At 48.1% G+C, this 19707-nt stretch overlaps 1 protein-coding gene across 2 annotated transcripts in view; it reads left to right on the top strand.

Annotated features, from left to right (window-relative positions):
• PDE2A (phosphodiesterase 2A) overlaps positions 1-19707 on the top strand; it is a 384874-nt gene that overhangs the window by 104933 nt on the left and 260234 nt on the right. The window contains exon 1 of one of the 2 annotated variants that reach the window (XM_053385340.1): positions 7755-8203. The exons of the other annotated variant lie outside the window; for it this stretch is intronic. Coding sequence (XP_053241315.1) covers positions 8183-8203 — 21 coding nt within the window. The 5' untranslated portion in view covers positions 7755-8182. Of the gene's footprint in view, positions 1-7754; positions 8204-19707 lie in introns of those variants that run through there. 2 annotated transcript variants of the gene reach the window in all.

Here is a 19707-nt window from a genome sequence, read left to right as displayed (position 1 = left end):
GATTTTTCGTTCTTTGTCACTTATTCTGCATTTCTTAATTTCTATATTACATTTAATTATCCTTAACTAATAATTCTCTTCATAGTCCTTCTTGCAGTATTTCAAATAATCCGCCTTACAAAACTTCTTGCAGTCCTGCTAGCGTAATCTGTTCATCACAATTACTTTTCAAATAATTCATGTATTTACTCCAGTCTTCTAAGAATCTCTGATCCCGCAGGTTTCGAATCCTTCCTGTTAATTTAATTTATCTAATTCTGCGTAGCCCATCAACTTCACCCTCCATTCTTCTTTCATCGGTAGTTCTTCTTGCTTCCATTTTTATGCCAATAATATTCTTGCTGCTGTCATTGCATATAAAAACAACTTACAATCCTGTCTATTAATATCTCCTACAATGCCAAGTAAAAATGCTTCTGGTTTCTTAATAAATGTATATTTCAACATCTTTTTCATCTCATTACATATCATTTCCCAGAAGTTTTTCCATAGTGTTACATGAAGTCCCCATCAATGATATCAGGTGAACAAAGACCTAGAACACGTTTGTCTACTTTAGATCTCTTTTTGCTGAGCACCTTCTGAACTAGACCTTGTGACCACCAGCCAACTCAGTCCCTGTGATTTCTCCCTTCTGTGCTGCACATTTTCCTAGCACTTTTGAAAACATCTTTTCCCCATAGAATTGTAGAGTTGCAGGGGGATCCCGTGGGTCATCTAGTCCAGCCCCCTACAACACAGCTAAAGAACCCCTGGCAGGTCGCCGTCCAACCTCTGCTCAGAAACTTCGGACGAAGGAGAATCCACCTTCTGAGAGAGTCTGCTGCACTGTCAAACAGCTCTCACCCTCAGAAAGTTCTTCCCAGTGTTGAGTCAGAATCTCCTTTCTTGTCATTTGAATTAATTGGTTCAAATCCTCCCTTCTGGAGTAGCCGAAAACAGGCTTGTTCCATCTTCCACGCGACAGCTCTTCAGATGGCTATCATATCTCCTCTCAGCCTCCTCTTTCACAGGCTAAATATTCCCAGTTCCCTCCGCCATTCCTCGTAAGGCTCGGTTTCCAGACCATTTTCGATCCTGATCTCCCTCCTCGGCACACCTTCCAGCTTGTCAATATTTTTTGAAAACACTCCGTGCTCATAACCTTTCTGTGCCGCAGAACTGGGTCTGGACTTTGTGTCCCCTTCGCGTGGAGCGAGATACCCCAGCTCTGCACCTCATCAATTTGTCCAGATGGCAACCGTTTGGCTTGAGGTTTTGAGGATGTTTGCCTCAACCTCAAATCGTGGGACTTGTCGTCCTCCGCTGGCTCATCTCCAAAGAGGAGATAATGATGTTCAGATGCTTCTGAAGGATTATTTGCCAGTGGAATAGACTGGCCTTGATAGCATCGAGGGGTACCTTGTCTGGAAGCAGAGGACATTCAGCAATGGTTTTTAAACATTCATTGGAGGTTTTTAAACAGAGGTTGGGTACCCACCTCTCAAGTATACTACTACTAACAACAACAACAACAACAACAACAACAACAACAACAACAACAACAACAACAGAATTCTGGAGCTGGAAGGGACCCTGATGGTCATCTAGTCCAACCCCCTGTAATGCAGGAATAATAATAATAATAATAATAATAATAATAATAATAATAAAAAATAATAATTGTACACCACCCATCTTACTGGGTTTCCCCAGCTACTCTGGGTGACTTCCAACATAATATAAAAGCACAACTAAACATCAAGCAACAACAACATTTTATTTATACCCCACCCTCCCCGGCCAGCACTGGGCTCAGGGCGGCTAACACCAAATATAAAGTACAAAAAAATGTATATATAAAAACCCCCAGTTAATTAAAATACAGCTTAAAATGCAGCTTAAAATGCAGCCTCATTTAGTAGTAGCCCATAAATCAGGACCCTAAAGGGAGGAAACATCAGATATTCACCCGAGCCAGCTATCCATGCTGGTCCTACACGGGCCAGCAAAAAAGCCAAGAGAAAATTTATATACCAAATCCCATATAAGGGGTCAGAGTGAGTGTAAGCCGAAGGCCAGGCGGAACAGCTCCGTCTTGCAGGCCATGCGGGAAGATGTCAAATCCCGCAGGGCCCTAGTCTCTTGTGACAGAGCGTTCCACCAGGTCGGGGCCAGTACTGAAAAGGCCCTGGCCCTAGTTGAGACCAATCTAACCTCCTTGAGGCTCGGGATAACCAAAGTGTTGTCATTTGTGGACCTTAAGGTCCTCCGCAGGGCATACCAGGAGAGGTGGTCCCATAGGTACGAGGGTCCTAGGCCACATAGGGCTTTAAAGGTAATTGGTTATCTCCTTGACATCTGATGGAAGGGCATCCCACAGGACGGGCACCACTACTGAGAAGGCCCTCTACCTGGTTCCCTGTAGCTTCACTTCTCACAGGCAGGGAACCACCAGAAGGCCCTTGGAGCTGGACCTCAGTGTCTGGGCAGAACGATGAGGGTGGAGATGTTCCTTCAGGTATACAGGATACTTTAGCTGTGATCCCAGCTTTGCAAGGACTAGATGACTTTTGGGGTCCCTTCCAATTCTACAATTCCATGGTTCTTTGTTCCAGATCATTCTGCATGTATGCATTGCTCATTCTTCCTCCTAAGGCATCAGAGCAGGCTGCAACTTTATAGCACAACATTAAGAAGAGTTTAAAAGCCTTCTGCGTGCCCCAGAAGTTGCATGATGAAGGTGCCAGGAAAGTTCTGCAGGAGGGAGTTCCTCAGCCTGGGCATCTGGTTGGCCCCTCTGAGAACAGGATGCTGGCACTGGCCTGATCCGGCAGCCTCTTTTTATGCCCTTATCCTTTCCAGCAAGCCATTGGCGGCACACAGCACCAGTAACAGAGAGCAATAAAGCCCGCTATCTGCTAGATGAGAGTAATTGACTTTGCCCTCGAAGGGTTGCTAAAGACTCCTAAAGCGCGTTGCCAATTAAAAAATGGCAAATTGCACCGGCGACATCCTCCTGTTGGCTGCGCCTCTCCGGTTTTATGGCAGGCAAATGTTCTGTTCCACAAAAGGAGTGCTATGCGCATGAGAGGAGGCAGCGCCAGTCAGCTGAGAAGGTCACCCGTCCGTGTGGCTTGTCGGCATCCCAGACGCACAGCAGCCCTGGAAGGCGGGCACTGCCTGGTTGTCAGGAATTCCGTTCTATTCTGGCAACAGGCACACGCTGCTCTCCTCCTGCTGGGGAGAGTAACTGGAACCTCAGGAAGACAGCGGGGCTGGCAGGCAGGCGGTGGCAGCAGAGAGTGGAGGTGTTCTTGTTTGTTCTGCTTAATGGGATGTGTGGCTATTTTATTGCTCCTGGAGCTGGCCGAGGGGGCACGACTGGCAAGCTTTATCTGCGGAAAGCCAGGCTGAACAGACTCTGGAGGTGTCAAGAGGGACTGCCGGGGAAACCCACTGTTTTCATGCAATATATTCTCACAGGTGGATTTTCCCAAGCAAACGTATTACAGTAGTACCTCGGGTTACAGACGCTTTAGCTTCCAGACTCTGCTAACTCAGAAATAGTACTTTGGGTTAAGAACTTTGCTTCAGGATGAGAACAGAAATCATGGCTGCATGAGCAGTGGGAGGCCCCATTAGCTAAAGTGGTGCTTCAGGTTAAGAACAGTTTCAGGTTAAGAACGGACCTCCAGAACGAATTAAGTTCTTAACCCGAGGTACCACTGTAATTGGTATTTCATTCAGGATAAATGAAGAACATTCAAAGAGCCTCCTGGATTAGGCCAATGGGCAGCATTGCTAGATCAGGTGATGGTTCATAGAATCATAGAACTGTGGAGTTGTAAGGGACACCAGGGGGACGCAGGTGGCGCTGTGGGTTAAACCACAGAGCCTAGGGCTTGCCGATCAGAAGGTCGGCAGTTCAAATCCCCGCGACGGGGTGAGCTCCCGTTGCTTGGTCCCAGCTCCAGCCAACCTAGCAGTTCAAAAACACGTCAAAGTGCAAGTAGATATATAGGTACCGCTCCAGCGGGAAGGTAAACGGCGTTTCCGTGCGCTGCTCTGGTTCGCCAGAAGCGGCTTAGTCATGCTGGCCACATGACTCGGAAGCTGTAAGCCGGCTCCCTCGGCCAGCAAAGCGAGATGAGGGCCGCAACCCCGGAGTCATATGTGACTGAACCTAACCGTCAGGAGTCTCTTTACCTTTAAGGGACACCAAGGTTCATGTAGTCCAACCCCCTGCAATGCAGGAAACTCAGCTAGGTTCACCTAGCCCAGCATCCTGTTCTCCCAGTGGCCAGTCAGGTACCTATATGGGAAACTGGCAAGCAGGTTTTGAGCACAAGAGCAACTCTCCCCTCCTGTGGTTTCCAGCAACTGTTATTCAGAAGCAGCGCACCCGATAGCTGTCTCCTCCTCCATTAATTTGTCCAATCCTCTTTTAAATCCATCCATGTTGGTGGCCATCATTGCCTCCTGTGGCAGGGAGTTCCACAGTTTATTTATGTGCTGTGCGGAGCACTTCCTTTTCTGTGCCCCGAATCTTTCAATGTTCAGCTTAATCGGAAGTCCATGAGTTCTAGCACTATGAAGACAAAGGAAAACCTTTCACTCTCCCCTTTTTCTCTACCACGCACAAACTTATAAACTTTTTTTTTAATGTATAAAATTTATTTATGTTTTCCAGGTTTATGCATTTCACTAATTTTACTATCATTTTAACATTTCAAAACTTGACTTCCTTCCCCCTCTTTCTGCAGTTCCTTAAATTTATTTTTAATATATCCAAATTAACTTAATTTGCTCATTTATTCATCTACTTTAAATATATAAGCTCTTATAAAACTGCAGGTTATTGCAATAATCCTGCCAATGTTCTTCCGGTAAGTTTCGCCATTTCTGCATATTCCAAAAGTTTTTGTATCCATTCTTTCTTTTCTGGGACTTCTGCTTCTTTCCATTTTGGGGTGAGTAACATTCTTGCCACCTATACATGAATAAGTTTCTATACAGTTTAGGTAGTTCTGTCCCTATAATTCCCAAAAGAAAAGCTGCTTCTTCTTTTTTGTTTTTCACACAAATGTTATTATAAACATCCTTTTCAATTCATTCTATATCATTTCCCAGTAAGCTGTAACCTTACTACGAGACTGCCACGTATGATAAAAAGAACCTTCTTTCTCTTTACATTTCCAACACATAAACTTCTATCAGGTGGCGTCCTTGCTTTCCTCTAAATTAAAAACTCCCAAATGCTGCAACCTTTCTTCGCAGGGGAATCGCTTCCTCTCCTGGCTCATCTTGGTTGCGCTTTCCTGAAGCTTCTCCAACTTGATCTCAGCCATGCAGCCAGGAGGCAAAGTTTCCCATGCTTGGTTCTGGTGCTGTTTTGCTCACCATCCAGGGGGTCATGCGCACTCTGGGAGGCAATGTGGCGCCATTCCTGTTGCTTCTAGTTTAGCAGGCGGAAAAAGCAATGCAGAGAGAGAGAGAGAGAGAGAGAGAGAGAGAGAGGTCAGATGAGCAGAGCTGGGCTATCCACTCTTGAAGAAATGGCTTTGCACCCACTTTGAGAAGCGCTTTGTTAGCAGAGGGGCCTGGGAAGAGCCTTCTGAAAATCTCACAACTGTGATATTGACACACTGTTGCACCTGGAGCAACACAGGCTGGGTTATTGTAGGGTTACCAGATGTCCCCGTTTCCCAGGGACAGTCCCCGGATTTGCAAATAAGTCCCCGGACAAATTCCATCCCCGGATTTCATCTAATGTCCCTGGGAAACGCAGCCGCGACAGTCTCAGCAGCCCGGAGGAGTTGGCTCTGGCTGGCTTCAGGAGCTGCTCAGAAGTCCCCATGTGATGGTGGTGCAGGGGCTCTCAGATGCAGCTTCCGGGCTGCCTCCACCTTCCCTGACCCCTGCAACTAAGCTGCTAAGGGAGGCTTCACGCTGCCTAGATATTTTACACATGTGCCATTTCACATAGATCTGCCCCTGACATTGCAGGGGACGGCCAGTCAAGCCCCTGGCCAACCTTGTGAGCGACTTTGCAGGGAGGGCGGTTTCCACCGACAAGGGGCAGTGTTGAGGAGCTAGTTGGTGCTCAAAGCATCAGGACGAGAAGACAATAAAAGCACCCTTAAAGAGGCCTGGAGTGACCCTGAATTGTAGCATTGGGGGAGACGATAAGAGTCACTTCTCCCCCCAACTTTCTCTTGAAAGAGCATGCCTGATTTCATAAGGGTGTGTGTCTAAACTAGGCATCCCCAAACTCGGCCCTCCAGGTGTTTTGGGACTACAGTTCCCATCATCCCTGACCACTGGTCCTGTTAGCTAGGGATGATGGGAGTTGGAGTCCCAAAACATCTGGAGGGCCGAGTTTGCCTATGCCTGGTCTGAGCACAAGTTATGGACAGGGACACCTTTCAGTGAACTAGATTTCTGTTGCAGCAAAATGATCTCCACTCATGTGTGCTCCCGTGGCAGTGAGTTCTGCAGGCTTATTCTGCGAAGAAGCATTTCAGACAAGTACCCGGAGGAGTTTGCATTCCTGAATTTCAGAGGGTTGGGCTGGATGACCCCTGGGTCCCTCCCAACTCTATGATGCGGGGAGTTGATGGTGAACTGACTTCAGGTGGTCAGCCCCCTCCCCTTCTATGCCGCAGAATTATTAGTACAGTGGTACCTCGGGTTAAGTACTTAATTTGTTCCAAAGGTCCGTTCTTAACCTGAAACTGTTCTTAACCTGAAGCACCACTTTAGCTAATGGGGCCTCCCGCTGCTGCCATGCCGCCACTGCACAATTTCTGTTCTCATCCTGAAGCAAAGTTCTTAACCCGAGGTACTATTTCTGGGTTAGCAAAGTCTGTAACCTGAAGCGTCTGTAACCTGAAGCGTATGTAACCCGAGGTACCACTGTATTGCATTTCTAGCCCACCTTTTGCTCTAGGGAGCTCAAGGTAGAGTAGGTGGTTCTCCTCTCCCCCCCTCCCCATTTAATCCCCACAACAACCTGAGAGATGCAGTGACTGGCCCTAGACCACCCAGGAATAGGGGCCATGTAGGGATGAGGAGAATTTTCTGTGGGCTGCTAACTTTTGCTTCCAGAGTCAGGCCACAGAGCAGTCCCTGGCTGACATCTCGCCCTACAAAACCCCTGCCGCCATGTGCCTCTGTCAGAAGGGGCTGGTTGCACATAATGCAAGCCACTTATTTCATAGGAACAGAGGTAAGTGTCTTACATTGAATCAGAACACTGGTCAATCTTGCTTGGTGGGCAGCAACTCTCCAGGGTATCAGAGACGGCTTTTTCCCTGTCCTGTCTGGAGAGGCCAGTGGTGGAACTGAACTTGGGACCTTCCCCTTAACAACAACAACATCATCAACAACAGATTCTAGTCTCTGTGGTTCTACAAAAAAGAAAATAGAGTTGAATTGAGCAGGAGCTGCCTTGTTCTGAGTTATACCTGGGTAGGTCAATTGGCTGCGTGGTGCTGATAAATGCAGAGGTTGCAGGTTTGATCCCCACATGGTAAAATCGCATAGTCCTGCATTGCAGGGGTTGGACTAGATGATCATGGGGACCCCTTCAAACTCTATGATTCTATGATATAGAGCCATGGTGTCCATCTAGCTCAGTAATGTCTGCTCTGGCTGGCAGCAGGTTGTCCAGGGTTTCCCCGCCCTGCCTGGATATATCATTGAGACCTTCTGCATTCAAAGCAGCTGAGCCACCGCTCCTTCTGCAATATAAAAGAGAGCTTCAATCTCACTTAGAGAGGCGGGTGGAGAGAAGCTGCGCTCTCGCTTTCTGTGCAGGAAAGCGCTTGTGGATCGTGCTTCCTAACTCACGCAAAAACCCGGGCTGGTCCTGGTGAGCGAGGCTCCCTCGCCAGGCACGGCAGATGAGTTGGGGAGCGGGGGGGGGCTTGGCTTGGCTCGGCGCCCCGTTCCTGCCTCCCTCGCCCGGGCGCACACACTCCTGCATCATCCTCGCACAGAGAGAGGCAGCCGCGCGCTCTCGCGCCGAGGGAGAGCCGCCTTGCAGACCGCAGCGGTTCCAGCCGGAGCTTGGAGGAAATGGGCAGGACGAGACTCTCTCTTCCAGGGCAGGCGAGCTGAGCCCCGTCTCCCCGCAGCCTCAGCACCACTTTCGAGGGACCCAGCAGGCTGGCCGGATCGCAGGTGATGGGCTCCGGACATGGGCACCTTCTCCGAGAGTGTAAGGACCCGTTTTTACTCGATGCGCTTTGAGGGGCGCTCGGCTGCGCCTCCCAAACTCCCTGCGTCTCCAGCTTGCAACCCTGCCTCCCTCTTCTCCTTGTCCTGGTCTCTTATAGTTGCGATTCACATCCTTTTCGGGGAGAAGGAACGCCCGACTTTAGCTTGCTGAGGGGGTCCCCTGTTCCCGAGAGGGCTCCGGAATTGCTTCCCGCCTGCCTTTCTGCTTTAGGGCTTTGTGCACGTGTGCAATCGTAACAACTGTGCTCCGGTTGCGTGTGCGTTTTCCTGTTGGGGAAGTCGAGGTGACTGACTGAGCACTAGCGAGCATTACGGAGCATGGTGGGTGGCGAGGCTGAGCATTTCAGGACAGCCGGAGGAACATTTCCTCCTTGTCTTCTGGGAGCGAGAACGGCTGCTCCTTAGTGCTTGAGCCGTCAGGGATCCCGGCAGATCCACCCACCTTAACCCTGCCAGGGCATTTTCCCGCTGTTGCCCCCAGATCTCTCCGATTCCGCGTGGGCATCACAGCTAAACACCCCCTATGCCTAAAACAGGAAAATAACTGTTCACCGTTGGCCCTGAGATTCTCTGAAAATGATTCTGAGCGTAAAAGTTTTTGGACTTGGGTGTTTCCTTCCTTCCTGTTCTGCGCTGCCTTTCAGGTTGGGGATGAAACGTCTGCCAGGGGAGACCTCCTCCTAGATGCCTCTTTTATTGTACGGTTGTCATGATTTGCGCCCTTGATGGTATCAGGGAGGTTATACGCAATCCCACTTTAATTCTGTTTGAGCCTGCAAAAGTTTCAGGGTGGGTGTACTGCGACTTTTCCAAACTGGGGCACTTCCCGTTGAAACCCTGTAACTTTTTAGACTGCTAATGTGGGTTGTTGTGGTTTTATTTATTTATTTATTGGAGGGGGGGGTGTTTATTTGTCACATTTCCGTTGTTGTGCTCTGACACCAACATGTTACAGTCATTAGAGTGTCTGACTAGCACCAGGGAGACCAGGGTTCTCATCCCCACTCAGCCATGAGGCCATAGCTGTCAATGTTTTCCTTTTTTTAAGGGAAATTCCCTTATTCCAAATAGGATTCCCCACAAGAAAAGGGGAAAGTTGACAGCTATGCATGAAGCCCGCCAAGTGACTTTGAGCCCGTCCCCATCTCTCTGCCCAGCCTCCCTCACAGGGCTGTTGTGAGGTTAGCATGGAGAGGGGGAGAGAATTGCGCTTGTGCCTCCTCAAGCTCTTTGGAGCAGCATGTGGCTCAGTCCTGTTTTCTGAAAAATGGTCTGATCGCTGGAGCATCTTGGCACAAATGCCATCCCTTCTGCTCTCTGCCTGCAGCAGCAGCCTGTGGGTGATGTGAATTGATGGGCAGAAGCCCGGCTGGCTGTGGATCTCTTCCAGTTCCCCGATTTCCTGACCAGCGTCCGTTCCAGACCAAGATTGTGTGATTCTGGCAGAGATGTTCATTTGCTGCAACGTATACATGCAATGTGCTTTCGGTCAGCCCTGGCGTGGCGTGAGGTTAAGAGGAAGCAGCTCTGTGGCTTTCCAAGGCAGCCTTTGCCAACCTGTTGGAAGTCGTAGTACGAAATATCTGGAATCTGGAGGGTGCCAGATTGGCAAACCCTGGCTGAAGTGGACATGTGTATCATTATGAATGAGCAACCGTCAATCACCGGTGGGGAGCATTCGTCATACTTGTGGGCGGGGCTGGGTGCGAAAGTAGGAAGAGTGACAGCTGTGGCTCTCACCTTTGTTCAGTGGCCATTTCAGCCATACAGATGGGCCATAGCTCAGAGGTCCCGATTCAATCCGCAACGGTATCTGCAGGTAGGGTTGGCAAAGAATGTTGCCTGAACTCCTGGAACTTTCACTGCCAATCAGGGTAGACCAGGGCTTCCCCAACTCCAGCTGATTTTGAACTCCAGCTCCCATCATCCCTGATCCCTGGTCCTGCTAGCCAGGGATGTTGGGAGTGGTAGCCCCAAAACAGCTGGAGACAGTGGCTTAGCGTGGGTTGCCAGCACCCGGAGCAAGGCAAGGATCCTCAGCGCTGCCTGTTGATAGGGTGGAAGGGAGGGGCGATAGCTCAGCGACTGACCTGAGTGGCAGCCGAGGTGCCCCATGAGCATGGAGGAGAGTGGGATGGGAGATTGCCCAGAGTGACTACCTTTCCAAAGTCTGTGCAGAGGGTGCCCTAGCAAAGCGGCCGTCACTCAAATTCATTCCTCCATCTGCCCACGCAATCGTCAGGAGATTTTCTCTGTGAGGGGGAGGATGTGCTATTTTTTATTCCTACTTTTTTGTCTTTTGAAATTTTGTACCCCTAAGAATTTTGCGCCCAGGGGAACCGCCCCGTGGCCTCCCCACCCCATGCTATGCCACTGGCTGGAGACCCAAGTATGAGAAACTCTAGGCAATATGAGCTCTGTGAGCCGATGGTCTGACTCTGTAAAACACAGTTTCCTATGCGCATGTAAAGGCCAGAGGTTTCTACACATCCCTGGCTCTGCATTTAGGAAACCAAGAGGCATACTTCAATCCAATGGGATTGGGGTGGGATGGGGGGGGTTGCCTGGAAGAAGGGATGTGGTTTGGTTTAGGGAGAGTCCTGTTGAGAGACTTGGATGGTCCACGCCCTGTTATCACATTATGGTATTTACCACACCACTGTTTCAGTGGCGTAGCGTGGGTTGTCAGCACCCGGGGCAAGGCAAGTAATTTGTGCCCCCTAACCTGTGGATTTGCGCCCCCTAACCCTAACCCCCAGATGTTGCGCCCGGTGCGGCCGGCCCCCCTGCACCCCCCACGCTACGCCACTGCACTGTTTTATAGATGCCAGAAACAGAGAAATGCCACGATCGAGCTGGTTTTTAGAGGTCTCCGCGGTTTAGCTTGCTGATGACTGTGTTTCTTGTCTATGCCGTTTGGTGTCATAACCTGGCCTGCAATCTGAGGGTGGAAATAGGTGTGCATAATAAAAATAAATCAATAAATAATCTGACTGCAATCCTAAACAATACTAGAAGCTGTTGGAGATGCCAAACCTCCAAGGGACTCGGCTACTGAAAGGACACTCCTTTTGGTCTGGGGTTTGTGTGTGTGGAGTTGTGGACCAGATCAAGGGGTGCGGGGACATGATTTTTTTGGGGGGGGGTAGGAGGGTGGCTGTGGAAAACGGTTTACAGCTCGTCTTCTCCCTCCCTCCCCCTCCCTCCCCAATCTCTCATCGCTCCCTGCGCTTGACATTTAAAGAAAAGCTTTGAGGCTTCTTAAACATGTTCTTGTGTGATAACTATAGTGAGAAACGATGGCATTAAACCCTGGTTTCTTTCTGACCTTTCATGGGTTTTTTTAGGGAGCCTGGGTGGTTTGCTGATGTCTGCCACATGAAACACACCCAGGGCTACTCCAGACTGATTTATTCAGTATTCATCCTGATTTGCTTGCTTTGTTGTCAGACTATTAGCTGATGTCCAGACTTTATTGACCAGTCATTCCACAAATGCATAAGAAGGGGCTGCTGCTGGCTGAGGTCAACCACCTATCTAGTCCAGCATCCTGTTCTCACAGCAGCCAACCAGATGCCTGTTGTGGGAAACCTGCAGTCAGGATCCGAGCGCAGGAGCCCTCTCTCCTCCTGTGTTTTCCAGCAACTGTGACCCATAAGCTTTGCTGCCCCCAACTGTGGAGGCAGCCCAAAGCCATCCTGGCTAGTAGCCTTCGACAGCCCTCTCCTTCTCTATGAATTTGTCTGATCCTCTTTTAGAACCATCCAGGTTGGTGGCCATCACCCTCCAGTGGGAGGGAGTTCCATAGGTCAACTGTCTGCTGAGTGAAGTCTTGTCGGTCTTTTGAGGTGCAATGATGCCATGCAGCTGCCCCTTTCTTCAGAACCACCCTTGGATAGCCTGTGACTGAAGAAGCCAACATGGCGCCCTCTGGAGCTTATGGGACTGCAAGTCCCATCATCCTTGACCCTGCTGCCTGGGGCTGATGGGACTTGGAGTCATTCAGTGTCTTTTTTTAAAAAAATGCTATTTATTGGTGTTTCATTTAATACAAACAAACAGAATACAGTAAAATTCAACAGTCATTTGAACTCTGCTGAGCATTGACTTCCTTCCCTCCCTTCAACAGGTTTTCTTATGTCAGTTACTTTTTCATAGTTTCTTGTTGTATCCAAACCTATCAACATTGTAAGATTTATTTCAGTCCTGCCAGAGTCTTCAAATTTATACAGTTCTTATTTATGTATTCCATAAATTTACTCCAATCTTTTTGCAATTTTGTTTCCTCCTATCAATAGGAGTATAGCATCTAGATCAAGGGAAGTAATAGTGCCACTGTATTCTGCTCTGGTCAGACCTCACCTGGAGTACTGTGTCCAGTTCTGGGCACCACAGTTCAAGAAGGACACTGACAAACTGGAACGTGTCCAGAGGAGGGCAACCAAAATGGTCAAAGGCCTGGAAACGATGCCTTATGAGGAACGGCTAAGGGAGCTGGGCATGTTTAGCCTGGAGAAGAGGAGGTTAAGGGATGATATGATAGCCATGTTCAAATATATAAAAGGATGTCACATAGAGGAGGGAGAAAGGTTGTTTTCTGCTGCTCCAGAGAAGCGGACACGGAGCAATGGATCCAAACTACAAGAAAGAAGATTCCACCTAAACATTAGGAAGAACTTCCTGACGGTAAGAGCTGTTTGACAGTGGAATTTGCTGCCAAGGAGTGTGGTGGAGTCTCCTTCTTTGGAGGTCTTTAAGCAGAGGCTTGACAACCATATGTCAGGAGTGCTCTGATGGTGTTTCCTGCTTGGCAGGGGGTTGGACTCGATGGCCCTTGTGGTCTCTTCCAACTCTATGATTCTATGATTTCGGATCCTGTAGGTCAGTTTTGCTAGTTCTGCATAGTCAACCATCTTTGTCTGCCACTCCTCTATTGTTGGTAATTCTGGTACTTTCCATTTTTCGGCTAACAAAGTTCTGGCAGCAGTCGTAGCATACATAAATAACATTTGGTCTGCTTTTCTTATTTCCTCTCACATCAAGCCTAGCAAGAAAGCTTCCGGCTTTTTCGGGAAAGTGTATTTAAATATCTTTTTCAATTCATTATAAATCTGTTCCCAAAGTCCTTCAGTGTCTTGATGCCAGCTTCATGCCAGCTACCCTGTGGGGCGGAGGTGGGTGCTTATCATTGGGGCATCTGGTTGGCCCCTGTGAGAACAGGGTGCTGACCTAGGTGGGCCATTGGGCTGATCCAGCAGGCTCTTCTCATATTCATGCTGCCAGGGAGGCAGGGAGCCAGGGAGGCAGGAGAGGATATATTGTTTAATTATATCCTTCCCAACATGTGTTAACAAGTTCTACAATTTAGCAGAGTAACATTCCCCTTTTAAACTTTTACCAGTGGATAACGTCTTTGCCAGGCTTGTTTAAGCCTCTAAAATAAGTTTCTTGGACAATTCCCCTTTATTCCCTCATAAAAGATTAGACACGACACAGTCTTGTATAAAGGAGTTTACTCACACACATTCTGTTCACAGATGGATCCCAGAAGCCAGACTTAAGTTACAAAGTATATACACCTGGAATCTGTCCCATGAGGAGATAGTTCCTTTGTCCTCTCAGGGTAAGAAGATGTTGCTTCTTCGAACAGTGGAGTCAGAGAGAGAGATGGCAGCCTCCCTTGTGCTATTTTGTTACCTGTACAGGTGAGGTCACTCCTTAAAGGGAGTGAAAGGCGGGATATCAAATCCAAACTCTACTTCTTCAAACTCACGCCCACCTCTGGTCACATGTAGAGGAGGTCTGTCCCAGCCCAGGAGGAAACAGAAAGTTCTGACTGGCTGGTCCAGACATCCCCTTTTTATGTCCGCTCTAGGAATGTTGTATTTGACTGTTGTGTGTTTCACATCCCACACTGCCAAGGACCAGAGTCGGCCTTCCTCAGAGGTGCGAAGTGTGATCCTCAGATGCACATTGTGTGAGGGTGGGGTGGAACTGCAAGCAGTATGGTCAGAGCAGAGGCAAATGAAATGCAAAATTTGCAGACGCTGAGCGTTTGAGCATGAGGATTTCACATTTCCTGTTTCCCTGCTTCTCTGCAACACTCATTGCAGAATTTCTTCATTTTCCCTGCCAGGAAGAGGCAGAAGCTTCCACCTCTTCCTGCGACAGGAGAAATTAGAGTTCCCCATTGAATCTTGCAGAGAAGCCTGCGAGCTTCTTGTTCTCTGCTGTTGAAAATAAGCAACAGAACCTCCCCCAACCTGGTGCCCTCTGGGTGAGTTGGACTGCATCTCAGAGAAGTCCCAGTTAGCACAGGCCAGAGAGATGTTTGGACTACAACTCCCATCAGCGTGCTGGCTGGGGCTGATGGGAGTTGTAGTCCAAAAGATCCTGAGGGCAACAGCTTGGGGAAGGCTAAATGAGCACATTGCATGTGTTCTGCGGTGACTAGTGACCAAACTTCCAGTGGAAATGCCACTCTTAACATCTCAACTGCCCAACTGCTGATGTCCTTATTCTTCACCATATCGCGAGGATTTCGTTGTGACCTCCAGTCTCTTACAAAAGTAACTTCCTAGTCCTCATGAATAGGGAGAAAACTCTGTTTTATTGCAAGAGAATCAAGGTCCCCAGGGTTCATTTGTGTTTTTGAGACTTCTCATGTATAGTACCTTGTAATCCTTACAGCAATGGGGCGTAGGTCAGTCAGATGATCTCCCCATATTTCAGAGTTGCCAAAGCTTGAAAAGAAAATTGCTTTCTGATGGCCATTCAGGGAGTCCACGGCAGAGGAGACATTTGAACTGCAGACCTCCTGGTTTGTCGTTTAACCTGTTCCCCCTTCTTCCCTTCTGCGCCAGCTCTGCAACGTTCTAAATCTCCAGCTCATTAAAAAATCCCAACAGAAATGATTTTAGAAAGATAAATATCCACCGCAACCTCTCTCCTGCAAAGAAATTGATCCAGCAACACAAAAGTATGACCAGTCTCTAGAGGCCTCCAGTCTCTACAATGGGGGAACCAGCATGGTTAATTCCAGATATTCTTGGACCCCCACCATACAGCTGGAGGGAAATGTTTTTGGCCTGGGGCCATATTATCTCATGGGCTATCTTCTAGGGGGCAGGAACCAGTCAGGGCAAGAGGCGAAAGTGGGTACAGCAGTACCAGAGCCTACATTGGCTCCCCGTACATTTCCAAGCACAATTCAAAGTGTTGGTGCTGACCTTTAAAGCCCTAAACAGCCATGGCCCAGTAGACCTGAAGGAGCGTCTCCACCCCCATCGTTCTGCCCAGACATTGAGGTCCAGCTCCGAGGGCCTTCTGGCAGTTCCCTCACTGCGAGAAGTGAGGTTACAGGGAACCAGGCAGAAGGCCTTCTCGGTAGTGGCACCTGCCCTGTGGAACACCCTCCCATCAGATGTCAAGGAAAGAAACAACTATCTGACTTTTAGAAGACATCTGTAGGCAGCCCTGTTTAGGGAAGTTTTTAATGTTTGAAGCTTTATTGTGTTTTTAATATTCTGTTGGTAGCAGCCCAGAGTGGCTGGGGAAACCTAGCCAGATGGGTAGGGTATAAATTACTATTATTATTATTATTATTATTATTATTATTATTATTCCTTTTGTACAATACAGTGCATTCACAAGCTTGCAAAGGTCACAGGTCTCCCGCTACAGAGACTCCTCTCCGCACACAGGCAGGCAAGAAGCAGCAATGCAGTCCAAGCCAGAGCGATCCAGCGGGGTGGGGGGAGAGGGATGGAGGGGGGGGCAATGGGAGAGGGGGCATGGCCAGAATCCAAAGGGCCGCATAGACAGGTCTAGAGGGCCACATTTGCCTCCCAGGTGTTATTCTTACTTCTCCCCTGGAGGCTCACTCCATTGTCACAATAAGGCAATGTCTCTTATCGCCCTGGGTAGCTCAGTTGCTTACAGTAGGGTGCTGATAATGTCAAGGTTTGAAGGTTCGATCCCCACATGGGGCAGCTGCATATTCCTGCATTGCAGGGGGTTGGGCTGGATGATCCTCAGGGTCCCATCCAACTCTACGATTCTGTATTCTAGGACAGATGAATGCCAACAAGAACCTTAGGGAGAGCAGACTGGGTTTTAGGAAAGGGCCTTAGAAGCACCGCAACGCTTTTATTATCCGCATTTTAATAGATTTGTTTTTAATATTGTTTCAATTCTATTCGAATTTAATCACCTTTGTAATGACTTCCCTGTTTTCAGCTTTTTGTATTTTCCAACAAAATATTAAAATACAGTAATGCATCAAACATTAAAAGCTTCCCTAAACAGGGCTGCCCTCAGATGTAGTCTAAAAGTCTGGTAGTTGTTTTTCTCTTTGACATCTGGTGGGAGGGCGTTCCAAGGGCGGGTGCCACTACTGAGAAGGCCCTCTGCCTGGTTTCCTGTAACCTCACTTCTTGCAGGGAGGGAACCGCCAGAAGGCCCTCGGAGCTGGACCTCTGTCCGGGCAGAACGATGGAGGTGGAGACGCTCCTTCAGGTCTACAGGGCTGAGGCTGTTTAGGGCTTTAAAGGTCAGCACCAACACTTTGAATTGTGCTTGGAAATGTACTGGGAACCAATGTACGGTGCTACCTCTGGCTATCACCAACAACTGGAGCATATCCTGGAAGGCATCCATGGGTTAGGATGCATCTGGTTTTGCTCGGAGGGCTCTCTCTCCTTTGCACTTGCTAAGGGAGTCATTTCCTACCTACTTTGGGGCCATAATTTTGGAGACCGCCAGTCGAAAACTCAGCGGGAAGTCATGCTTTAATGGGACGAATCTCTCTCTCTCTCTCTCTCTCTCTCTCTCTCTCTCTCTCTCTCTCTCTCCCTTCCCCTCCTTCTCTCCGCAGCCCATGACTTTAGTCCCTTCAGCCACTGGCTAGAAGCTAGATCTCTCGGCTTGCAGCTCAATGCAATTATCCACTGTCAGTGACACTCCGATAAATCACACCCTAATTGATATGTGTTAGCAGCCTGCCTAAATGGGAAATAATCTGATTGTGAGTCCCTGGTGCTGCTGCTGCTGCTGCGGTTCCTTTCTTGTTTCCAAGCCAGGGGAGCACAGAAAGAGCGAGAGCATGTCAAAAGGACAAAGGGAAGGACCAACTGACCACCACCTTCTCTTGTTGTTCTAGAGCAGTGATGGCCAAACTCGGCCCTCCAGCTGTTTTGGGACTACAGTTCCCATCATCCCTGACCACTGGTCCTGTTAGCTAGGGATGATGGGGGTTGTAGTCCCAAAACAGCTGGAGGGCCGAGTTTGGCCATCACTGTTCTAGAGGTTAGCTGTAAGCCACACCCAACTAGAAGGGGCAGAGATGTAAATCGCTCTGAGCGGCAGCCAGGCTTCCTGTATCTGAAACTTCCAAAGGTTTAGCAGATTCTGAACGGCTGCCTTTCCCAAAGAAGACGTTCCTTTCATTTCACTTTTAGGGAAGTTTCTAAATGTTTGATGTTTTATCGTGTTTTTAATACTCTGTTGGGAGCTGCACTGAATGGCTGGGGAAACCGAGCCAGATGGGTGGAGTATGTATGTATGCATGCATGCATGCATGTATAAATAAATTAATAATAATAATAATAATAATAATAATAATAATTAGAACTAGAATTTGTATGCTGCCTTTCTATATGGAGAGCCAGTGTGGTGTAGTGGTTAAGAGAAGTAGACTCGTAATCTGGTGAACCGGGTTCGCTTCCCCGCTCCTCCTAGAATCATAGAATCATAGAATCATAGAGTTGGAAGAGACCACAAGGGCCATCGAGTCCAACCCCCTGCCAAGCAGGAAACACCATCAGAGCACTCCTGACATACGGTTGTCAAGCCTCTGCTTAAAGACCTCCAAAGAAGGAGACTCCACCACACTCCTTGGCAGCAAATTCCACTGTCAAACAGCTCTTACTGTCAGGAAGTTCTTCCTAATGTTTAAGTGGAATCTTCTTTCTTGTAGTTTGGATCCATTGCTCCGTGTCCGCTTCTCTGGAGCAGCAGAAAACAACCTTTCTCCCTCCTCTATGTGACATCCTTTTATATATTTGAACATGGCTATCATATCACCCCTTAACCTCCTCTTCTCCAAGCTAAACATGCCCAGCTCCCTTAGCCGTTCCTCATAAGGCATCATTTCCAGACCTTTGACCATTTTGGTTGCCCTCCTCTGGACAACCAGTTTGTTCCAGTTTGTCAGTGTCCTTCTTGAACTGTGGTGCCCAGAACTGGACACAGTACTCCAGGTGAGGTCTGACCAGAGCAGAATACAGTGGCACTATTACTTCCCTTGATCTAGATGCTATACTCCTATTGATGCAGCCCAGAATTGCATTGGCTTTTTTAGCTGCCGCGTCACACTGTTGGCTCATGTCAAGTTTGTGGTCAATCAAGACTCCTAGATCCTTTTCACATGTACTGCTCTCAAGCCATGTACTGCTCCTCCACATGCAGCTGCTGGGTGACCTTGGGCTAGTCACACTTCTCTGAAGTCTCTCAGCCCCACTCACCTCACAGAGTGTTTGTTGTGGGGGAGGAAGGGAAAGGAGAATGTTAGCTGCTTTGAGACTCCTTAGAGTAGTGATAAAGCGGGATATCAAATACAAACTCTTCTATATTACTATGCACAAGGCAGCTTACAAAGCTGAAGAAACAACAAAATAGACAGCAAAAGTCACACTCTTCATAACAATCTGACCCAATACAAAAAGCCACATTAACTTTAAAATAAACAACTTAATCCATCAGAATGTAATAGTAAACAGTAAAATTAGACATCAGCAAATAATATTTAAGCAGTTTACAGTGATACCTTGGGTTAAGAACGTAATTCGTTTTGAAGTTCTGTTCTTAACCTGAAACTGTTCTTAACCTAAGGTACCACTTTAGCTAATGGAGCCTCCTGCTGCCACAGTGCCGTGCGATTTCTGTTCTCGTCCTGAAGCAAAGTTCTTAACCCGAGGTACTACGTCTGGGTTAGCGGAATCTGTAACCTGAAGTGTCTGTAACCCGAGGTACCACTGTACACTTATCCTTTGCTATAAATAATTACTAAAGTATAATCAATAAAAACAGTAGCCCGTCACAGTGCATAAAACACCACAAAGCATCCAAAACCATGTGAAAGGATCAAATTGAGAAACAAGGACACACAACTTATAAAAATATTTTTTAAAAATATCCCTGTTTTCAAAGCCGTGGTCTGGGAAAGACTTCTGAGGCTGGAGGGTGGAGCAAAGCAGGTGGGAAAAGCTATTGCCTGATGGACAGCAGAAAGTCGACCTCCCCCCTCATGTTTTGCACTATATTTCCCATCATCCCTGTTCTAGTGTGGCCATACTCCCAGCGGCAGATAAATGGGAGGTATAGTTCAAGATCATTGGAGGGCACCAGGTCGAGGAAGGGTGGTCTGCGGTGACTTCCTAAATACAGCTAGATTCCAAACATGGATTTGGCGATTTATTGACATTG

Source organism: Podarcis raffonei, chromosome 4 (assembly GCF_027172205.1).
Source record: "Podarcis raffonei isolate rPodRaf1 chromosome 4, rPodRaf1.pri, whole genome shotgun sequence".
Taxonomy (NCBI): domain Eukaryota; kingdom Metazoa; phylum Chordata; class Lepidosauria; order Squamata; family Lacertidae; genus Podarcis; species Podarcis raffonei.
The sequence above is the reverse complement of the archived record's forward strand: the minus strand, read 5'-3'. Positions and strand labels throughout refer to the sequence as shown.